This window comes from Mytilus edulis, chromosome 13 (genome assembly GCF_963676685.1).
Source record: "Mytilus edulis chromosome 13, xbMytEdul2.2, whole genome shotgun sequence".
Taxonomy (NCBI): domain Eukaryota; kingdom Metazoa; phylum Mollusca; class Bivalvia; order Mytilida; family Mytilidae; genus Mytilus; species Mytilus edulis.
Window position 1 is genome coordinate 45,723,089 of NC_092356.1, and position 25,000 is coordinate 45,748,088.

Here is a 25,000-nt window from a genome sequence, read left to right on the forward strand (position 1 = left end):
GTCATCTACCCTGGAATGGCTCCCCTAGAATGGCTACGAAAAAATGATAAAACTTTTTTCGTTGAACAGAATAATATTAAAAAAAAAACAATAAACTTTTATTTTTCTCTATCATGAACTCTATCATGTCTCAAAAAATTGTATATATAAACAAATTTGGTCTAAGGATTTGACTAGAGACATATAAAATACATTATGATTTCAAACCTTAACACTTACAACCAAAAACCTGATCGCGACGGATGTCATTAGCGGTACTGCTTACTGTACCATTTCGGGACGTCTACGATGCACAGGATTTTGGCTATGGTTCGTTTTGCTTAATTTTGTAATATCTTTTTATTTTAAAAATTGTTGCATTTTTCTTACATAATTATTTTTTCTTTTGATACATTTTATATCATTCACTTCAAATTTCAATGTATGTATACAAGATGTGTGTTCTGAATGCGTAATAGCTTTTCAACGTGACTTCTGACTTCTGACTACATGTGATATATATGTGCAGTCGATTAAATAAGATTATTTTTTTTCATAATACTCTGATTCCGCCTTACTATTGTTCAATAATATCATATTGTATCAATATCAGTGTCACAAAAACAAATCTAAAATCTGATTATCTCCCTTCGTGTTATATGAGTCTATAAACACACATCGGATTTACCAGTCTTATAATCTGTACAACAGACCCATTAAGTCTTCTCGTGACCCACCAGAGGCGATTAGATCACACCAATTGGAAGGCCAAATCAATCATGATTAAAGAGCATTTAAAAAACCTGAAGTTTAAAAAAATGTACCCAAAATGACGAAGGCAATACATGCCTGAGGTAGAAAACATTTGTGTAGAACTCAGACGTCAGAACATTTGTGTTGCAAAGACATGGCATTGGCACAGTCTATATCCGTAAACTAATTGTTCTTGATATATTCAAATCATTTTGACTTTCTACTGTTTTCATTCGAGTGCCAGAGACGGGTAATATGCACACGAAAATCGCGTCTGGTGTGATTAGTTTAAGGACAGGAAACCCGTAGGAATTATAAATGACAAAAAAAAGTATAATATGGTCTTCAATTAAATTTGTAAAGTGCACAGTCACGAGAGGTTTACTGATTTTAATGAATGGATTTATATGGTAAATAATAGGTAGTGTGTATCTAAATGTTGTCTGTCTTTCACACTACATATTTATACTATAATACCCATATAACCACTATATTCAATTTAAAATTAATTATACGTTATGAATTTTAAAACTCTCACTTTAAAAGAAGACGGATTCGTCAAGATCGAAAAAGAAATATTTGTAAAGCCATGAGTGAACATATGTATCACATATTTTAAATAAATCTTTGAATTCGTTTATTTTAGTTGATATGCAAATATTTGGAAACTATAAGAAAGTTGCCACGGATTTTCTATTGAGATTAATATATGCAATGCATACTATAACTATATAATAGCGACCATTTAGCTCAGTAGTCAGTGCTTCGTTATATCATAATTATACCTATTCAAAATTCCCCGTTCTGTAATTAAGAAGCTATATAGAAAGTCCAAACTCTCTCAGTGACAGTTGAACCTGTTCATGCTGTTTGAATTTGGCAAAACCGTTTGAAAATTTGGAGTCCTCCGTGTTCTTCAGCCTCGAACTTGATACCACCTTTCAATGTAGATTATGAAACCACAGGGTAATAACTCCATAAGACTCTCGTAAGACTGGATTAAGATTTTATTATCAAGATATTTCGCTGACTTACCGGTGTCACCGTAACAGTGCTACTGTCGTCTGGTTGTGGAAAACATTATCATCTAAACAGCTAAAGAAAGAAATGTTAACCGCCAACATAACCTCGGGAGTTCATCAAGGAAAAAGAAAAATATACAGTCAAGACACCGACACGTATGGTTATCTCAAAGATTCTCAAGACAATAAGTGTTCGTTGGTGAAAACCTTCTTGTGAATTTGTCGTTGGTGAATGAGTTAATGAGTTAATCTTAATTTGAAAAAAAAACATCTTTATTCCGGAAAGATTTTATAAGACCTGAATTGTGTTATCAAATAAGAAATAAGTCTTGTTTCTTATTTATTTTTTTCTTATTTCTTTTCCTTTAAATTTTAACCATCACATTCACTTACTTGAAAATGGTTTGATTTTTTCTGATTTTGGTAAATGAAGCTTACTTTGAGGTGGCCACGGTTTGCGGTGGAGTATGTATTGCTCAGTCTAGTTTTCTGAACTAAGGAGTGTTTGTAGACTGCTGCTTGCCATTTTGTCGTTTTTTCGTATTTTGACATGTCATTGTCCGATAGTTTTTGAATTATTGAATTATGGTTTCTTCAACAGACTTTTTGTATCATACTTTTTATATGTGTACCTTCTATGATTGCAATTCAATAACAATTCGAAAACAACTATATTTTGCAGGTTTTTGGCGTAACGGGGGCTGCGCATAAAAGAGGGACGCAAGATATCAAAGGGACAGTCAAACTCATAAATCGATAATAAACTGACAACGCCATGGCTAAAAATGAAAAAGACAAACAGACACACAATATTACACATGACACAACATAGAAAACTAAAGAATAAACAACACGAACCCCAATTAGTATTTTGTATGCCTTATGTTTACTCACCTATGTGGTCTGACTGGTGTTTTGTAAAATAGTCTTCTCATTTACTTGAAGTTTAAGGCGGCAGTAGTTTATTGATGTTCAGACCTCGTACAATAGATTTAGAAGAAAGAATTCGAAGTAACAAACATAAACTGAGGAATTGGCATTAACTCTGTGAAGGCGCGAGAACGGATTCATCAAACTGCTTTGCATGTATTACCCGTCGTCTATCAAATACGTCGGACTGTGGGATATTTGATATTTGCGATTATGTTCTTACATGCATATATAAAATACATAATATTGCTAAAATTTATACATAATATCTGACAGCCTATTCTAAAACAGATGTTCAAATACACTCATCAAACATACCTAGACGCACGTTTCGTCTACATAAGACTAATCATTGATGTTTTTATAAAACAGGTTTAAATGGCAAATAGAGTACAATTTGAAGAGCAGAATTATCAAAAAGGCTCAAAGCCGAATACTTGAAAGCCAATCATGCATCTGAACTTAAGCAGTTAGTGTGGTTACGTGTATGAAGTTATGTGATTAAGCATGATAGAACCATATGTGTTTAAGCAAAATAAGCGTCTACATGAAACCTTAATATTGTAGACAACAGACGTATTCATAAGGTATTTGACAGTTCTAGCCGTTTTTTACTTTACATGTTCATTTGATCATAACCTGATGTGCGTATAAAGGGGATATCACACGAACAAGAGGGTATGTTTGAAACCGGCCGAAATGGTGTCATAATCATCTACGGATTCTTAAACAACGAATTATAATATGTGTTTGAATAAATCAATTGAGAAACTAATTTTGTGATAAAATTCATAAAAAGTAAAGATGTTAGTGCTGTAATGTTACACATACACAGAAATGTAAATGCGATAATGAACTTTTTTATACGCTATACAATATAGACGGTAACTTATGATCCATCAGGTAGATATAATCTTTTGACAGATCCTGTATGATATCTCTGTTTTAACAATGAAAATATTGTTAGTTTTCCGGTCACTAAAATTAATTATTGGTTTCATTTCCTTTGATTTTGAACGAGATAAAAATGATCTGTTATCCGGTTCAAACATTTCAGATTGATACGTAATAGGAGCAACACGCAATCATCATTTTTTTTAAAATTAAACGCACCTTACACTATAAAGAACAATGGGTTTTCTGTAGAGGACCATATCATGACCTATATATGCTTCCTCGTTTTTATGTCATCGTTATATTTTTTGGACGAATTAATTTTGACGCCACTCGGTATTTCAGAATCATGTCATTGGGGGTGTGACTTTTTTACATTGAGAATATGGATCCTGATGCGCGATTTAGACACAAAAGGTTTTTACAGGGTTGTTTATATATCTTTACTCGTATATTTAGCACCTCATTTTAACTTTGTCGAGAAAGTGTATCCTAAGTACAGTATGTACTATAATCGATAAAAACAACTTTATTGAGAGTCATTGTCAAATTTACTATCTACAAAGTAAAATTACAAAATATCGAAACTCCAAGTGAAATTCAAATCGAAAAGTCCTTTGTAAATTGGCAAAATCAAAAGCCCAAACAAATCTAACAAATAAAAAACAGCTGTCATATTCCGGATTTGGTACAGACATTTCCTAGTGTTAACCTGGTTTCGCAGCTAGCTAGCTAATTTATCCACTTGTATAACAGTAGCATATATTTCCCTTATATTGAAAACAATGTATGAGCAAAACAAACAGACATAAAACGTAAAATTGGGGTACAGCCGTCAAATTATTTTACAATTTTAATCATTATAAACACAAATTAATGCTTCGACAAAGAAGCACAAAATGGCATAAAGACAAAGTACATAAGAAAAATGAAAGACAAGAAATCAAAATTTACCATAGCACAATAACACAATGGCGGAATGTATGAGTAATGTTCCTCGTCATTAGTTTATAATTCATAAACATAAAAGGTTTAATATATACGAATACAATAATGGGAACCGTAACAAGTAATTAAGATGACAAACAACGTCAGTACCTAAAATCTATACTTCAACACCACCGTGTACTATGTGTGCAGTTGATACGGACTTATTTATAAATGGCTTTCACAACTCTCTGCGTGATACTTTGATTATCTGTTCCTATATCAAATGTCTAACCATATCAAACATTGTTACTTTTTACAATGAAGATCAAAACATCTCGCCAAACGTCCGTGAAACATCTTTACCATTTTATTTTTACCAAATTCTATACCAATTGTGTAAGAATTCAAGTACGGTAGACGGCTACTGAGAACTATAAGTAGCAAAATTTTACATCATGTGGTGTATGAGAACAAGACTTGGGATTGTTGCTAATTTGGTAAAATATTGTATGAGATTATCCTTCAGTGAAAAATCATAAGTTATGGGTTAATATCGATAATATTGTTTCACTGTTATTTGCGTAACGCCAACGGGTAAATATCTAACGTATAATATAAGGCAGTACCCAGCTGATGAGCTGTAGAATGGCTGTTGGTGGAAATTTGTTTTACATACTTTTGATATTCATGTATCTAACTTTAAGGTAAACCGGATGCTCCTGTCGATTTAAAGTCGGATGCTTCCGCGAATAAGAGTTTAGGGGCTATTCGTTAAAACTTACAATAAAACAAATTAAAATAACCAAATGAAAAACACTACCTACTCAAAATATTTTTAAATTAATTTAAAAGTAAATTGTCTAATTTAAGCAATTTTAAGAGCCTGTCGTAGAGCCCTAACAGGTGAAAAATTTATTCTGGAAACCTGACTGGTAGACCCCAGACAGGTATAAATTAAAAACATGAGAATACCTGCGGTAGATCCCAACAGGTACTTTTAGAACCTGAGTGGTAGAGGCCAGACAAGTATAAATTTGAAAAATGATCATTCCTGCGGTAGATTTCAACAGGTACGAAACATAACTTAATTATCACCCTTAAATAAAACAAAGCCTAAATAAATAATAAAATGTATTAATGAAATGGGGGAAAACAATATCCCTGAAATGAAGAAGGCCAAATTGAACGAGTAGCAATAGTGAAAGCCCCCAAGAAATGATACATATACATATTTATAAAGTTGAACAACAAAAAAAAATAATAATTATACAAAATTTTCAATATACCATATTAAAAGATTTAGTACTTGAATAGAATTTTATAAATGAAAATAAAAACGCATAAAATAAAAACTATATTAAAAAGATCTACCTAAAGTCTGAATAATATGGTCCTCAACCCCTGCCGCTGCTGCTGATGTAGCAGCACCAATTCGAAAAGAATGACCACAAAATTTGCTATCATTATACCCTAATCTGAACAGGGACTCTCGAAGCAGAGATATAAATGTATCTCTAGACAAAGGAGCATTATTATACTCATCATTAACAAATAAATAAGAATCTGGTTAGCTCCATAATTTTTTCTTATTTTTATATATCTTCTCGTCAAATCAACTGGGTTGAAAATATTACTTTCAAAAATAGTAATGTTATGCTTCTCGAAATGGGTCACATTTGGAGGAATTCAGAGGTAATGTGAAATTTTGAAAATTTATGTCTAAATCAATATTTTGAATTAATAGTGTGTACTGCCTGGCAATTTTACTACTTCCTGCTAAATACAATTTAATTGTAGCATGGGCTAGCTTAAGAAAATTCTAGCAATAGCTTATAAAATAAATTAAACAATCTTCATCTATTATTGGGACACTATTTATATGATTCGGATTAGTTATAGCCATAAATGTTTTAAAACATAGAAATCCAGAATTATAAGTTTTTCTAGTACTTATACATAAGGATGCCTCCCATAGTTCTTCAACTTGCTTAGTTAGACCATCATCAAATGAGCTGGAGCTGGTGTGGGTTCCTGATCTTCTTTTGGTGCCAGCTTTCTCCATCTGATAACGAGAAATTGAATCTGTTATTGAATTTTGTGTGCCAGGAATATGTCGTACATGAACCACATAATTATGCATGGCGAAATGAAAAGTTAGCTTCCTCGTTAACTTCATAATACTTGGAATCTTTGAACGACCTTTAGTAATAATTTCAACGACGCTTAGGTTATCACAATAGAAAAGTATACGTTTTCTAGGCCAATAATGCCCTAAAGGACACAAGCCATAACGATTGGGTGAAGTTCGAAAAATGCAATAGAGGATTCTTCTGTTAATACCAAATCTTTCGGGAAATTGCCTTGAAACCAATGATTTTGGTAAAATCCGCCAAAAGAAATAAATGTTGCATCTGTAAATAGTTGCATGTCTGCAGCCTTAACAATGTTGTCATTTAAAAAAAATGAAACTCAATTCCAATTATTCAGGAACTTTGACAACATAACTAGATCGTGTCTGCAAGCCTTGATATGCATGTGATGTGATAGTTTTTTTAACCCTAGTGGACAACTCAATCAGATGTGATACGAAAGACCTTCCAGGTAAAATTACTCTGCAAGCAAAGTTCACATGTCCTAAAAGGCTCAAAAGTTCTCGTTTTGTGCATTTGTTTCGCTTATTAAAACTGTCAATTATCTCTAATTCTAACGATTTTCTCTCTAGGTAGACGAGCTTCCATTTAACTTGTGTCCACTGATATACCCAAATACTCTAAGACTACGCAGAATAAGAGTAAGTGAAGCCAGTAATTCAATAGCTATTCAGTTCGGAAGAAAAAATAAAATATAAAAGGATTGTCTTATACAAAAATAGTCTATGTACACGTATGTAAAAATAAATCTTATCCGTTCAAGTTTGTAAAACAGATTCATCTTTTTTTTTAAATTTGAATGATCATATGACTAAAAATTTTTAAATTAAATTGATCGGTATCTTCATATCATAACATGCACTTCCGATTGCCCCTATGATCTGCACTGCATGAACCAAACAAGACGTGAAGCTTCAGAACGGTGTAATTGTACTTTTGAAAGGAAAATCAATCTTGTAAGATATCATCTTTAATTTTAGAGCTACTTAAAAAAAAACTAGGCTTACCAACACTATCTTATAGGAGAATAAGAAGGCATATGATTGAAACCTTTAAAACAATAAACGGCTACTATCGCAAAGAAGTAAGCTCATTTTTAAAAATGGGAGACGATTCCCAACAAAGATATAGTAGCAGGACAAACAGCTTCAAAGTCATTCACCAAAGATTCCAATGCAATATCCGTAAACACTCATTCTCTGATAGAATTGCTAAAACCCGGAACAAACTACCAGATAAAATAAAAAACAGAGACCCCATCCATTAATGCCTTTAAACCCCAACTAGATAAATATTCGTCTGACGAAGAGTTATATTATAATGGCTCTAGAGCAGAAATATCCGGAAGTCATGGATCAAATAGAATTAAAAAAAAACTTAAATTACGAGTCTGGTGAAGAGTAATTTTAAGGGATAATAGAATTCAACTATGAGTAAGTATCCACACAAAAGACTGCAACAGTAGGGTGTAATCAATGTATGTATTGACCTGTATTTTATTTGTGACTTTTCAAAGTAAACAAATGTTATTCCTTGATACAAGGGGTATGTGAAAATATGGTATATCACACAATTCTAAATTAGTGTAACTTAACTTTGTAAGAGTAAAGACGGAAACATAGAAACATTTCGGGTTACAAATTGTATCAAAATGTAGTTATTATTTGACAGAGCATCGAAATAGTGGTACATAACCTTTTTTTATTTCCACGATTTTCGTATGTCCGTAATTGACTAGCGAGTTCCGTCGATCATCGCACCAAAGACTCAATTAAACATCATTTTTTTTTTTCGAACAACGGAATTTATTGTCATATGGAACCAAGTGTCTAGTTGGTTATTTCTGAACTTCCAATGGTATATATACGTGATGTAACCTGAATCACTTCAGAAATCTTAAAGTCAAGATTATGCTGAACCACATATTTAAAATATAATTTCACCATAATGTCTGTTCAGCTTTTCAAGAACATTTGTAAATTGTCGGTTTATTAAGAGTACAAAGACACTTGATACCTACCTTCCTACTTCAAATATTATGCATCTTTTAGAAATGAAGGCGAACACTTTAATTTGTTACGTTGACTATTGTACAATAAACTGATATGATACTGATTAAAGATTATTATGGAAATAAAACAAAAAAAAACATCACAAGTTTGTCATTATTACTAAATGACTGCATGCCTGCTTTCTGCTTTAAGTTTAAAATAATTTACATGTCTTTTGGGCGTTGCAATTCAGACATAATGTACAACTTATAAGTGTTTCTTATTTTTTAGACCGTTGTTATTCCTGTTTAAATTGTTTTACACTCTACACTAGTCATTCTGGGGCCCTTTATACATTAAGTGTGAGCCAAGGCTCAGTGTTGATCGCCGTAATTCGACCTATAATTGCTAGTGTTTGATACATTGTGATTTGGATGGAGAGTTATCTCATTAACATTCATACCACATCTAATTATCTATATAATGTACAATTTATTTTTGAAGAATATAGTTTGGAAAAGAAAATGAGTTAGGTTTTTATCTCACCTCCTACAATTGAGAAGGAAAATGGGGAAAAGGTCAAATGAAGGTAACAGTAGTATACTGTTTTTTGAAAGTCATAAATCAATTGAGACAAAAATAAATCCGGGTTACAAACTTAAACCGAGGGAAACACATCAACTATAAGAGGAAAACAACGAAAGTACAGAAACATTTAAGTGAACAAAAAACAAACAATAATGCAACACAAAAACGAACTATAAGATAACAACTGCCATTTCCTGACTTGGTACAGGACATTTTAAGAAATATTTTTTAAAATGTCTTAAAATAAAATTTTGAATCATCGCCAAATTGTATAAAGATATTAAGATTAATATAACTGTGTAAAGTTTTAAGCAATAATTATAAATCGTTTTTGAGATACATTGCGACATGTGAAAAAAAAGCCAGAGATGGACAGAACTAGACAGCACATTTAAGAAGGTGTGTGATAACCTTAACCCTTTTCAAATAATCCAGATTGGTGATGTAGTTAAAATAGTTGAGGAAAGAAACAGCACATTGAAAGAAGGAATACGATATATTACTCCTTTGAAATTACCCTAATGTATACTATTAATGAAATAAGTTCTGGGATGAATTAAACTGCACATTCAAAAAGAAGTATGATATCATAAATTTCTTTCAAACAAATCAGATTCTAAATTGTAATTCAAATCAGTTCTGGAAAGAACTTAACAGCACATTCAAAGGATTGTGATATCAAAAACTCCTTTCAACTAAATATGATCTGCACTGTCAATGAAATTAGTTCTGGAAATAGATAAATACAACATTTCAAATAGGGATACAATAGCCTTAACTCTTAACAAATTAACCTGGTCTATACTGTAATTGAAATAAGTCTTATAACAAAACACTGATATAAAATCCGTATCTTCGTTCAAATAGAACTGTTATTAAAATCAGTTATTGAAAAGAATAAAGACCACTTTGAAAAAAAGATATGATATTTGTAACTTCCGTCAGATAGATTTGATCTGTACTGTAATTGAAATTGAAATATGTTCTGGAAAGAACTAAAAAATACAAATAAAGAAGGAGTATAATATCTTTTACTTCTTTCAAATAAACCAGGTGGAGTATAATATCTTTTACTTCTTTCAAATAAACCAGGTCTATACTGTCATTAAAATAAGTTCTGGAAAAAATAAAGATCACATTTTAAACTTGTCTGTATTATACATAAAATAAGTTCTGGAAAGAGTTAATCAGCACATTTAAAGAAGCAATATGATATTCTAAACTCCCAGAAAAAACCCAGACCTGCATTGTCTTTAGAAAGAAAACAGCAGCACATCTAAAAATGGGATATGATATTATGAACTCCGATTAATTAAACAGATATGTATAAATGCATTTCCAGCCCATGTAAATTAAACTTCCTATTTCAGAAGGAGTATAATATTATAAACTCCCGTCAAATAAACCAGAGATGGATAAATGTATATCCAGCCCATGTAAATTAAACATCATATTTTAATATACTCACCTGTTCAGGTGTAAAAACTTGACAGATGACATATAAGTTAGCGATCGTGGTTTACATTGAGACAAGAGGTCGTGGGAAAGAAAGTTTAAAATGTAAATCAGAATATTCAAATACAAAATAAACCATACAATCTGCATAAAATATTATTACATGTTCGGTATCTGTTAATGAGATAACACGCTAAGCTAATATATTTCAAAAGTGAAATTACTTTATAATAATCGACTCTTATAGTGTAATGGACCTTTAATGTACTTTTCAAAACTTTATACTTTGTAATCATTGAAATTTGGTGAAACTGTCTGGACTCCCTAGGTAAAGCTGAAATCTTTTCGACTCCGTTTATTCGGCACGTGATGATAAAACCACGCATATGTAGTCAAACATTTCCATTGAGATAGAAAAAAACCTGTAGTATGTCTGACTTTTTACAGGCAATTCCTCATGTAGAAAATAGTGGATAAACCCTGGTGTTAAAGCTAACTTAACGTCTCATTTGTATGGTAGTGGAATATATTACACTATAGTCAGTAGTCAACACAAACATACATAATAAATAAAGTTGTCAAAAATTGGGGTACATCAGTTGACATTGTGTAATAAAAATAAATCTTAATCACTGTAAAAACAAATAAACATTTCAACAAAGAAAAACAAATTGGCATATAAACACTTCTAGACTAAGTACATAAGCAGAAATGAAGGACAAAAATACAGAAAAAATTACCATAGCTCAAAAGCACAATTAACTTGTTTTAGAAAAAGGACGATACGTTATCGACTTTTTGCTTAGAAGCTGGTGACGTTTTTTTTAAGTCTGAGTTTCTGTATATCCCTTGCATACTTCGTTTACATGTATGTTGGCGTTTGTTTTTGTTACACATTAGTGTTCCTGTTGTTCCGGGTTGGGTTGATGTGTTTCCCTCGGTTTTCGTGTGTAACCCGTAGTTGTTCTCTTTTTTGAACAGCGGTATACTGCTGTTGCCTTTATATATATTGCTGTTGATTGTGGGAAAATTTTAGAATTTCAAACATGAATTATCTCGTTTGTCATGGATTCTAGTGATAAGATGACCGTTAATGTCAAGTTCGAAGTAGAAGTCTAAAAATGAGGTGACGGAGGTCTCGTCTTTTCTTTCTCAATTGATTAGTATTTTATGATATATTTAGGGTACCCAATCAGAGACGATTGGATCGTTAATGGAATGAACATCGTCAATATAGCTGGCTTCTTTTGCCTTTTTGTGTTTCACAGGTGTCTGAAGGTACTCCAACTCGTATTAAGATAAGAAGAGATCGATAAGGATAGGCGCACACATTGTTCTCATAGGTATGCCGACATTTGTTGAAAAAAATTACCTTTAAACTCAACAAATAATGTGCCAATAAAAATCTCCAGCTTTATGGTCACTTGTTATTCGGTGTAGCATGGTTCACCTTTCTGTTGACTATTAAGAAAATAAGCCAAAGCAATAGATATATAGCGAATACTACCATCTTTATAGACGATTTTCAATTTCATTTTGGGAATGGTGGTATACCATGTATACGGGATTAAAAAAAACATTTTTGATAGAATTGATTTCAGAGAATGATCGACATTTAAAAAGTTATATAGTTTTTTAGAATCCACATATGGTTAATATCACTACGCACTAATTTTTAGTTTGTTTTTAAGTGAAGTCGAATGAAATTTTGTCCATAGAATAAAAACTGCTTAAAAAAAGATAAATGGTAGGTGCCTACATGTATAAATATTACACAAAAGAAAACTATCTCCGTGCGATAATGCAACAGCACGATACATTTGTAATTACTATGCTAAGGGGAAATTACATTTCGTCATGCAGATATTTTTGAAATGCTTATTACTGAAAAAATATAACATTTTTCCAACTTTTTGTGCATAAAAAGTAACAAATTTTTACTTCATTTAACGGAATTAAGTGATGAAAAGCAAATTGTATTGTCCTATACATATTTAACTTGCGATTTTCAGCATTCTTCAAAAGGCGCAGATGAAAGTATAAATCAGAAATAATAGAAAGTTAGATGTTTTTAATATTTTAACAGTAAAGTTCAATAGTATGTGTCGTGCTGGTTATTCTACAGTGACCCAAACTATTCATAAGTATCTCATAAATAAACAAAATCTTTAATCGTGCTTAAAAATGGTAATTCCAAGTAAAGATAAAAGAGCCTATCAATTCTCGGAAGTATAAGGAAGTTGATTTTATTTCTATAAAATGAGATTACTTGTTAACTGGGACTATCAAGATTTTGTTAATAAGACAGAGGAACTCTTTATTCATTGAAATTACTCGATATTAAAAAAAATATCTTCTTACTGCAAATATACTGATTTTTAATTTGTAACCGTTCGTTTTTCTAATTGAAAACCTTTCGTAATAAAGGTCTCGATAAGAGTTTATCTAAAGTATATAAGGCTTATCATAGTTTCTTTTAAAGAAAATTTGTAATTTTTCATTAAGAATAAATGGAGTGAAATGATCAGTAGACTAACTCTTTTTGCTATTTATCCCTTACATAATACAGGATTTAGTAAGCGATTTTATGGTGAAGTGTTCTGTTTAAATGTCTCACGACCCGGATGCCCCCAGTTGTTATCCGATACATAATCTTGAAAGTTGTTTTATCGAGGAGATATATGGGCGTGGTTTTCCCACATTAAGATGTCATGCGTGTCGCGTGCTACGATATTTGATTGACATTTCCTATACTGAAACAAGAACGATCAAGAGAGATAGACGTTCAGAATTTTAAACATCTTCATAATAGATATATATGGGCTTGCAAATAAACATCAAATAGCATTAAAAGGGAGGGTATTTGAGAAAAAGTAATTTTGCAATGGTTTAAGTAAATATATAAGGCTCGGTTTGTATGCAATAGATGTTGGTTCGGTTGGACAAAAAGTTTAGTCTCAAAAAAGTCCCTGTATAACAGTGTATAACTTGCACATTTTTTCATACACTTTCCTATTTCTTTTATTTATATTGTATGCATGAAATATTAAGTAGGGGAATGACATTACATGTTTAAAAACTAAGGTACTGAATCTTTATGTTAAGCAGTGATTTGCACCAATAACAAAAATAAAGAAGCTAGTATGTCCGAAACAATCAAACTGAATGTTAGACCTCAGTAACACAGAATTGTCAATATTTTGAGTTACAGCTGGTAGAATTTTCTGTAATTTTGATGTTATTTTTCCATACAGTAGTGCACTAGACACTACATTGTAAAATTCTTATTGAGATAGAGCAGTTTCAATCTTTTTAATTTGAATATATTGTATTAAACGTTAAAGAAATACATTATCAAATAACTGTGTTTTCGGGCTATATTAGTCAATAATACCAAATCCATTAGTACTGTCATCAATGATTCATTTAGATAATGAAATTACGTCTTGCGGGAGTTATGTATAATCCTGCCACAGTTTAATCTGTAGGAAACAACACAAGTTTAAGCTGAAAATAACCACCAAGAGGAATTATATCAAGAGTCCGTTTGGACTCAAAATGGAACGAAACATGTTGCGTCCAGACAGGAGACGTCGCCTACTATGCGTATCTGTTCTGCGCAGAGCTCTATTTTGTAATCCACTCTCCATTAAAGATTAATGCTTATATCAGACTACGTTTGGGTGTCGTGAAATTTTAAGACAGTATGCCAAATACAGACGCATCGTACCAGTTTATTAATTTGCAATGATAACCGCGCTGGTCTTCATTGTCATTTTGTTTATTTTCTTTGGTTACATCTTCTGACATCAGACTCTGACTTCTCTTCAACTGAATTTTAGTGTGCGTATTGTTCTGCGTTTACGTTTCTGCATTGGCTAGAGGTATAGAGGGAGGGTTGAGATCTCTCAAACATGTTTAACCCCACCGCATTTTTGCGCCTGTTTCAAGTCAGGAGCCTCTGGCCTTTGTTAGCCTTGTATTATTTTAACTTTTAGTTTCTTGTGTACATCATGGCGTTCATTATCACTGAACTAGTATATATTTGTTTAGGGGCCAGCTGAAGGACGCCTCCGGTGCGGAAATTTCTCGTTGCATTGAAGACCTGTTGGTGCCCTTCTGCTGTTGTCTGATCTATGGTCGGGTTGTTGTCTCTTTGGCACATTCCCCATTTCCATTCTCAATTCAATTCAAAATGTGATTCTTGTGACAATGAATTTTTCCTTTAACTGTTGTTTCGTGAAAAAATTTGATATGCAAATATTGTGTTGTTATATATATTGCATAAACCGTCGCGTCAGAATTTTAAGAACTATAATTAACTATTTTATTGTTCGTATCCTAAATAAGAAAAGAGACTTCACGTCATTGGATGACCGTAGACTATTGTTACATGCCGAATCACTAATGCATGACTTATCGGCAAGAACATACAAAAGAAATAGTACATATTTTATATGAAAAAGTTCTTATGCATAGCTGTATCTTTGTCAATAGGTATAATATGTGGTTAGTGTATGTGTCAAATAATAGCTTGGGGATCTGTGATCACTGCAGAGCCCATATTGAAAGTTTCTTTTTTGGTTTTTGGTAATAAATAAGTATATCGAAATTTTAAAAGGAGGTCACATTTGCCCTGTTGCTTAGATCCGATGTACCTGGGTTTGTTTTACTATCAAACTTCAGGAAGCTAGTACGCTCTAATATGAAATCAAAGACTGTATGTTGAATATTTAGCACTTGTCAGCATACGGTAACGTTTTGACATGAAAACACTGGACTTTTTATTGAATTTACGACAAAGTAGCCATAAATGCCTCAAATTGCAGAATTTAACATAGAGAGCAATTGAGTTATGGATTAGTGGTTTTATACATTATAGGCATTCACAAGCCTGTTGTGTACGATTCTAAAAGTTACCCAAAGTCAACTCGGCTCTGAAACAATGAATTATGAGAATGAAATGTTACTCATGTTAATAAAGTTCCAATCCATTTTATACCTTTTTTTTAAATCTAAAAGGTTTACAAAATTAAAAGAGATCATTTTCGAGAAATTTTTATTATACTGTTGCAGTTGTTTATTTAACCTTATTCCTTTGAGCAATCAACTAGTAATACAAATGAAAAATCTAGAAAACAGAAAGAGGTGTTAAACAGGTTTGAACTTGATTTGCAAAAACTACCAATTGCTGGACATTCTTATTTGACTTTATACCACAAGTCAAACGATAGGCATTATGAACCAAAATATATATATATTTTTTTTTACATACTTTCCCACGACATTAAACCTGACTGCAAGGAAAATTTTTCTGTATAATTATTTTGAATGCATATATTATCATGAGATGTCTCTTGTTTTGTCAGCATAAACAAAAATTCTGACTTCAAAGACTAAAGTTTGAATAAAAATGTCTGCTGTTTTAATAAAGAAAATATATTCTGTCATTTTAATAGGCAATTATGTAAATTATATATCTTCAGAAAATGAAGTTATTTAAAAACAATTTCACCTCATATTTACTATCAGTGATATATACCGATAGTTCTTATAATTTCTTAATTTCATAAAGACATTAATAGTATTTTAATATCATGAAAATGCAAATGCATACAAGTATTAAGAATGCATTCGTCTATTTTACGACCAATTAATCAAAATTAAAATAAATAATTAGCTTAATTAAAATATTTAACCTATGAAGTATACCATACTACATCATAATTGATACTTAACTCAGGAGGTAATGTAGGTTGCCCTTGGTAGTAAATCACCAACAGATTGGTCTGTTATTTGCTTTGATAACTGTCATTTCGGTGCCCTTTTTTAGCCGACTATGCGGTATGGGTTTTGCTCATTATTGAAGGCCGTATGTGACCAATATTTTCTATCTGCTTTGAAAAATGGTCACTGGTGGAGGGTTGTCGCATTCGCATTCAAACCACATCTTCTTATTTTTCCATATAAAGACAATCGATAATGCAGAAGTTTTCAAATTTAGTCGTTGTTGTCATATTTGTTTTTCGTAAAATTGCATTGACGAAAATTAGACCGACACTTTTCTTGATTTTATCCTGGTATCTATGATATAATTTTGTTGAATTGTTGCACATACTTTTTTTATTACTACCACTGGGTCGATGCCTCTGCTGGTGGACTATTAGTCCCCGAGGGTATCACCAGCCCAGTAGCCAGTACTTCGGTACTGGCATGAAAATACGGATTGTTTGTGTTATTAAAATTTACTGTTTCAAAATATTAGAAATTAATATAAATTAAGGAATGTATCTCCCTCGTGCAAAGCTCTGATTCCTTTCACGGATTTGGCTACACTTTTTGGACCTTTTGAATTATAGCTCTTCATCTTTTATATAAGCTTTGGATTTCAAATATTTTGGCCACGAGCATCACTGAAGAGACATGTATTGTCGAAATGCGCATCTGGTGCAAGGAAATTGGTACCGTTAATTTTATTGTATGTCGGGCCTTTATTGTCCGTCTATACGTTATGGGTTGTCTCATTAGTGAGGCCTGTACGGTGCCCTACGATTGCTTACATCCACGACATTTGAACTCTGATAAATAGATATCTCATTGGCAATCGTACAATATCTTCTTATTTAAATGATCATCCAGTTTGAAGAGTCAAATATGGTACAAAATTTGTATTCATTTTAGATCACCATGACACTTCATACGAAGTAAGATCATACAAACTTATCCTGTATGCCAGACTATTCATAGTTTGGGTAGCCTCACGTACACAATTGTCACTCTTCATTAAAATGATATAGGATAGATGTGGCTTTCCATATCTTATAAGCTATAATCTTCTTCATCCTAATATATCTTGCACACCAATAGACGATATTCCCACCAGATCACATCATTGAACGTAGGCATGAGATACAGCAATATGAAAACTTTAAGTGTTAAATGAAGCCACACTCACATTTGAAAATAATGCCAAAACTATTCCACACAAAATCGATACATCTGAATATGATGATAGAAAACAAATTATTTAGGCACTTTTATCTCGTAGGTACGAAAAGGTGCCAATGTTGATTGCTGAAATGAATGCAAACATAAACCAGATGTGGATAATCTGTCAATGCTCTCATAAACAAAAACAATAATCGAATATCTTAATGCTATGCATGACAAATGCTTTTGTAAAGATATTTTCACTCATATGATTTTTTTTATTAGTTATTAGTGGCTTTGAACTAGCTGTCAGATAACTGCGAGTACTCTCAGATCTGTCCATTGTGTCTTTTTGTGTCGGGATGTATAAGTACCGGGCCACGTCCACTTGTATATTTGTCCATCTGATGAGTTAAGCCATTTTCAATTGATTTTTATAGTTGTACTGTTATACCACTGTCCCAGGTTAGGGGGAGGGTTGGGATCCCACTAACATGTTTAACCCCGCCACATTATTTATATATGTGCCTGTCCCAAGTCAGGAGCCTGTAATTCATTCAGTGGTTGTCGTTGGTTTATGTGTTACATATTTGTTTTTCGTTCTTTTTTTTTTACATAAATAAGGCCGTTAGTTTTCTCGTTTGAATTGTTTTACATTGTCTTATCGGGGTCTTTTATAGCTGACTATGCAGTATGGGCTTTGGTCATTGTTGAAGGCCGTACGGTGACCTATAGTTGTTTAAAATGTCTGTGTAATTTTGATCTTTTGTGGATAGTTGTCTCATTGGCAATCATACCACATCTTCTTTTTATATGTATATATATATATATATATATATAGAGAGAGAGAGAGAGAGTCTATAAGAATCTACCAACGAGTAAACTTAATAGGTATTGGATGATCAAAATTGACAATACTACACAAACAGGAAAAATTATATGAGTCTATATTGTTAAGCAGTTTCGTCTCAATGCTAATTTTTTTAAAACAAAATGGCACTTTTTAAGTAAAATTTAGATTGGGTCAATGTTTTTGTAATATCCATTATTAACATAGAATTGGTACTACATGTACTTGTATTGTAAATAATTTCCATATCAGCGATTTTCTTCTCTCCATTTCTAATGTATCATCTTGAAATAGACCGTTTAAGTCATTCTGAGATTAAAACACCAAATATTATTTCACCATGGCCTCCATACGGGTTCTAAGGCTTCATGTTGCTGTGATGATATTTGATGCTCATTTCTGGAAGCATTTTGTTCTATATTATTTCTTATTGTCCTATCATGGAAGTTAAGAGCCCTTTCATTTTGGTTTTTTTCGGTATACGTTTCCCTCTGACTACGTGATGGTATTCGGATGTTTTCAATGACCGTTCTTGAGGATGATTGAACACACGGGAATGCAGACGACACTACTGGTTGAGAAGTATTTTGAGATAGATAATTTGTGATGGGGACAGATGGTTTACTAATAGGAACACAGGTATTAGTTAATACATTAGTTGGAATAAAATATAAAGTTTCGCCAGACGGAAGCTGGACAGGAACTAGTTGTATGCCGCTTATTATATTTCCAAAAGCAACATTTCCAGATACGTTTCCAATCGAAGTACCACATGTATTTAGCTGTTGAAAAGGTTGAACAGAAGCATCATTTGCTATTGTAGACATGCCTACTGGTTGTTGTATCGGTCTGTCTGTGTCCGACATTTTAGGTTGATGAAAAGACAAATTGTGCATATTTGTTGTGCTTACTCTCAATGGGTGTTCAGTCAATCGGTCTACATCCAACATTTTAAACTGTTGCGAAGATATATTGCACATTTGGGTTGAGCTTACGTTTCCATGTTTCACTAATTTGTCGTCGGTATGGTGACTGTTAAAAATGGCTGAAGTATTTTCAAACGCCATTGTACTAGGTGAACACTTTTCCAAAGTATGCTCCTCCAACGTTGTGTCTGGTTTTATAGAAGAGCTTGTACTTACGGGAGAAACAGAAATATTAGGGATCTTTAGGCTGTTCTTTGAGCTTGAGCACATTGATAAATGTTCCAATAGTTTAACTTGGAAATTAGGTTCAATGTTAGAAATTCTCGACAGAAATTTAGTCACTTCCGATGTACATTCACTGAAACCTAATCTAAATGTGTCACTTGTTGATTCTTCACCGGATGTTGAAACTGCAAACATAATGGATATTTATTGTATTGCAAACTTAAATGAAAAATATCATTAAAAAGATGTGACAAATTGTGCATTTCTTAAACAAGTCTATATATATGTCCCATAACATATACTAACTCGTCAATAGAGACCAGTGTCTAAATGAGATCACTGACCCTGATTATGGTATTTTGAGATTATGAGTCACGTTTAATTTGACTTAAACGATATAAAAAGTTAACCCTTGCACAACTCTGTACGGGACTTATTGCATGGCATGATGTGTGCACCCCAGTGTGTGCCATTTTTTCAAGTAACATTCGAAATTCCCGCCTTTACACCGATCGATCCACTCGGCATGCAGATCCTACCTATTTTATTACGGTTACCCCATTCGACACAACCTTCCTATTTTATGATTGTTAATTATCGTCCCAAACATGAATGAAATATTTTGCGACTGCATGTGCGTATGAAAGCAAAAACAAATTGGTAGACTGGGGAAAAGGTGGGACTTGAACACGTGACTTGAACGATGTTGTTAATTGGATAAATACAGAAATTATGTCTTTTGTGGACATTTTGGAGTCTTGGTATTTTTTCTTTGTTTACAATGATTAAAGCTGTATATCTACATATTTTTCATTTTGCTTCAATTATATTTTTGTCGAGATAATCAATTGATGTCGTCTCAGTTTGATGACTGACCAGCCTAGTTACTACCTGTATATTGTTGTCTTTGGAGCTGTCGCAAATGTCTAACTGTCAATTCTAGTATATCAGCCTTTTCCATTTTGTTGTGTCTTAATCCCTGCAAACATGAACACGATGAAAATATGTATATATATGTTTTAATATGACATCGAAAAGGGGTAACCAACTGTTTCGTTTAACATCATTCCTGTCGGCACTGCTCTCTATCTTTTTAGATATAAAAGTCAGAGCCGCTAGGTCCCTAAATATGTCTTAAACCAATAAACGACACTTCTACTTCAGACACATTTCATTTGTATAAATAAGATGTTTTAATTTAACAATGCTATTTAATCTTATCCCCTGAAAGCATAACCCGCTCCCATATAAAATATAATAAATGTGCTTAAACAGTTTGATGTTAAAATAAACGTTTTATAATATCATAAATGGAAGCTACAGTGATGGCCTACGTTTTTGTTAAAAGTACAAGTAATTAATGAAGTGTTTAAAGAGAAGCTTTGTCTGACCGCTAACTAAATTATTATGAGGCATTATCTGAAGAATATGAAATAAGAGCCCTCAAGTTATTGATGCATTCCGAAGTAAACACCATAGCGTGGGAAAATTATTTTACCTTCGTTAGTTTCATACCTGATGTGTCGGTATTTAAACTCATTTTTTCACGATATTGCATTAGATATATTTATAATGAACCATAGCAATATTTGATGTACTTTCAATATGTTTTTCCTGATCTGAATATTCATGATAGTGGGAAAACACTTTTAAATGTTATATATGAATATGGAGGCGAATTTACAGTAAAATGTTTGTAAACATGTTTCACGAAGAATGCTTCTAAGGGCCTTGCGCTGTTTTCTGCTATTTGTTTGGGTTGTTGTATCTTGGACTGGGAACAGAATATCTAACAGAATATATATATATATATATATATGTTCTTTCTTCTGATCACATTCCTCGTTCCCGTTCTACATTCTTTGATTTCCTTAAAATTTAGTTTCCTTAAGTGAACTTAAAAAATATGGATATGGCACATGGGATAATCTCAAGTTCCCCTTTTCCTTGAAGCGTCTGTGCATGATTGTTATATATCACAGTTGTTTCGGCTCCAAATATTTTGCCACGTTAACTAGACAATTAAGATAATTTTTCATTGTAATCCCTTAGTGGTTCTCTGCCTTCAGAGGACAGTCAATCAGAAACCCACTCCGGACACAAAATACCAAAGCGAATTACTTTTTGTTCTACTCGAAATTAATTATTACTACTACTACACATGTTTAAATCTGGTCAACTCACTGTTATAGAATCTATTGGATAGTGGTTGGGCTAATTTCATTATTTTTATACCAAAATGCCTTTTCACGCTATTTGTTAAATTCTATATATCTACTTTATTCATCGGAAACAAAATAATTCCATATATTTTAACAAAACCCATTTTTGGTGGTACATTAAAAAAAAACAATTGTACAGACACAATTGTACAGACGTTTTACCGTTTTCTTCGAATGAAAAACCTATACTTACTTCTTTTTTAATGACATCTAAAAGAAATGTTTTCAATTCTGTAAGACTGGCATTGATTCTTGCTCTTCTTCTCTTCTCCATGATAGGCTTAGAAGTCTATGTAAATAAAATATCAGAATAATTAAACTTTATGCTAACTAGCACTGTATGTGACTAACCCTTCAATATAACCTCTACAGTAGTTGCTCGTCCTTAACATGCATGAAATATTTGTCACTGGACAACCAACAATTAGTCAATCAATCTACGTTTTATGCAGTTGGATTTTCTACTTGATTCAATTTGTGCCTTTTTTTCATTTGTATACGTTACGATTAGTATAATTAAAGAATCGGTTGGGTATGCAAATCCTTAATGAGAGAGCAACATTTAAGTACAGAAATCTAGAGGTAACAAAACGGTCTTTCAAAAACAGATATAGGTATACATATAATATGCCAAGCTCTTAGTCACAATAAGTATAGACTTATGAACAAATTGTAGAGAAACCATTAGTCATTCAAGGACAGTAACTCGTATGAGAGGACAACCGACAAATATCTCTAAACAGGCTTTTTTTGCATATCTTGTCTTGCTGATAATTCAATGTTTCTACTGTGTCCATCTACATCTTTTACAGTTTTCAATACAATATTGATTAAGCAAAAACGAAAAAAAAAATGATAATTTATTTTTAATGAATGCTATAGAGTGGACCAACGATTTCAGAATTATAGACTTATTTGTAGAACATGCCTTGTCAGGGTATTTTTTGTTTATAAAGTTTCTCTTTCTATTATAGTCAGAAAAAAATAAGCGATAAAACACAAGTTTGGCTAGAACTATCATCTTAAAGCAATAACTTCTTAAAGATGTCGCCTAACGATTTTCGAAATTAAACCTATTATTAGATCTTGTTTTGCTGAAAATGATTGCTATTTAATTTTCTATCTGTCCATAATAGTTTTCAATAATGTTGACAAAAACTTAAATAAATATGTAACTAAATTTCTTCATAAAAAGGCAATAACTTCATTAAGGACAATAGATCATATTAGAAAGAGCTTCCTTTTATTTATTTTTTTAGTTTTCTGAAGACAGTTTTATTATGGCCGACAAGCTCTGAGTTGAAACCGTGGCTATTATTGATAATATGTTGACTGTAAAAAAAAGTAAACAAATAATTAAACCAAATAAAGACATTTTGAGGTCTACAATTAACTTTTAATTTCTTATGCTAAAAAAGTTAAGTGTCCGTTGCATACGTCAAGCTCGCTCTCGTCACGTGTCTAAACTAAATCTGAGTTCTAAACAAATTGCACATACATTTTAAAGAAAATCGCGCGTATGGCGATCAAAATCATAGACATTGAATCGCTGGTATTTTTTAACATGAAATAAAAATGTAAATTCAAATCCAAATTCCAAGTTTGACAAAAACACTAAAATATGAAGAAAAAAAAACGACGCTCACTGAAAATGTTTAAGACAAATATTACATACCTTTCGCCTGTCAGGTGCAGAAGATGAAACTTTGTCTGTCTCTTTATCTAAATCTTCGGTCATTTTGTCTTGATTCTGACTTGACCCTACTGTATCATTATTATTATTCATTTTCCATGAAATGAACAAGTCAAATACACTTTTTCATTATCTTACATGAAATGCAACACTTGTTCTGTCTTATAAAACTCTTTTCAAAATATGTTTTTCATTTATGTCAATCAAACCATATCTTATGTAAAAGTTAAAATAATATTGTTATCTCATTGGACAATGTAATGGAATGTATTTTCAATATGCATATTTGTATATTTTACTTCGAAATGGCACGCGACAATATGTCTTCAAATTGTGGGAAAACCACGCCCCCTCAGTGAAGAAATGAACACCTGTTTTACCTGATGAATACCGTTACAGATAAATGGTTCAGAACGGTGAACACAGAAGACTCGTTTAATGGTGTTACTTTATCTGTTATTAGTCATTAGACAAATTCAAAAACAAAACATGCCTCCGTAGGTACCGAATAATTTGTTTCAATAAAACATGTCCTTAAATTTGCAATAATAGAAAGAAACTAATATTATTAAACTTTTTTTTACCGTACAATCAAATCCCACAATCAATCTTGATTAACAGTTTCGTCCATACATGTATAAGTCATCAAAACCAAGATCGGAATGAGGGTCGGAAGACTGTAGCTATTTTATTAAGTGGATTTTTTCAACTGGTCGTTGACATTGCTTATCATTGAATAGGTCATGATCATAAATTAACTGTTTACTAAACTTATTACTTTTAAATTGACATGTTCTTAGTATTTTCTACCCGGAAATAGAGTAACTTCAAGTTAGGCGTTTCTGCTCAAACTTTCGGAATGGTGAGTCCTAAATGCTATTCAACATCGTATTTTATTTGTCCGTTTTAACTATATTTTATTCGAGCGTTATTGATGCTCTTTAACTTTGTATTTAATTTATTTTGCCGTTTTAACTAACTTTTATTCGAGCGTTACTGATGCTCTTCGACTTTGTATTTTATTTTGCCGTTTTAACTATCTTTTATTCGAGGGTTACTGATGCTCTTTAACTTTGTATTTTATTTCGCGTGTTATTGATGAGTCTTGTGTAGATGAAACGCACGGCTGTCGTATAAAATTATTAACCTTATATCTATGAAGAGTTTATATACATTTTTATAATAATTTTGTTTCAATATAATCGTGTTTGCTTCTAATTTGAATTTGAACACACACCTTATATGCAAGTTTTTTAATGAAAGACACAATTAAATGTTATTGAAACTTAATATTTTGATAATTATGGTACTACATGCGCTTGTTGACGTTGCTGGAAAGAGTCATTTAATGGTTCATAGTGCGTGAACTTTTCCTACTAATGAGTATCATATCCAGGTGTTAATGTGCCTGTCTCATATCTATTTGTCCTATGTTCCCGACACAAGCACGCACATTTACATG

General features: G+C 32.2%; 1 protein-coding gene across 1 annotated transcript; it reads right to left on the minus strand.

The window, feature by feature from the left end:
• Window positions 1-17,836: 17,836 nt before the first annotated feature.
• LOC139502222 (uncharacterized) lies at window positions 17,837-23,805 on the minus strand. Its single transcript, XM_071291656.1, has 5 exons — window positions 23,521-23,805; window positions 22,039-22,134; window positions 20,515-20,602; window positions 18,544-19,808; window positions 17,837-17,950 (listed from the first exon to the last, which is right to left on the minus strand). Exons 1-4 carry the CDS (start codon window positions 23,629-23,631, stop codon window positions 18,808-18,810), a joined length of 1,296 nt encoding a protein of 431 aa, XP_071147757.1. The 5' UTR covers window positions 23,632-23,805; the 3' UTR covers window positions 17,837-17,950; window positions 18,544-18,807.
• Between the last annotated feature and the right edge of the window lie 1,195 nt (window positions 23,806-25,000).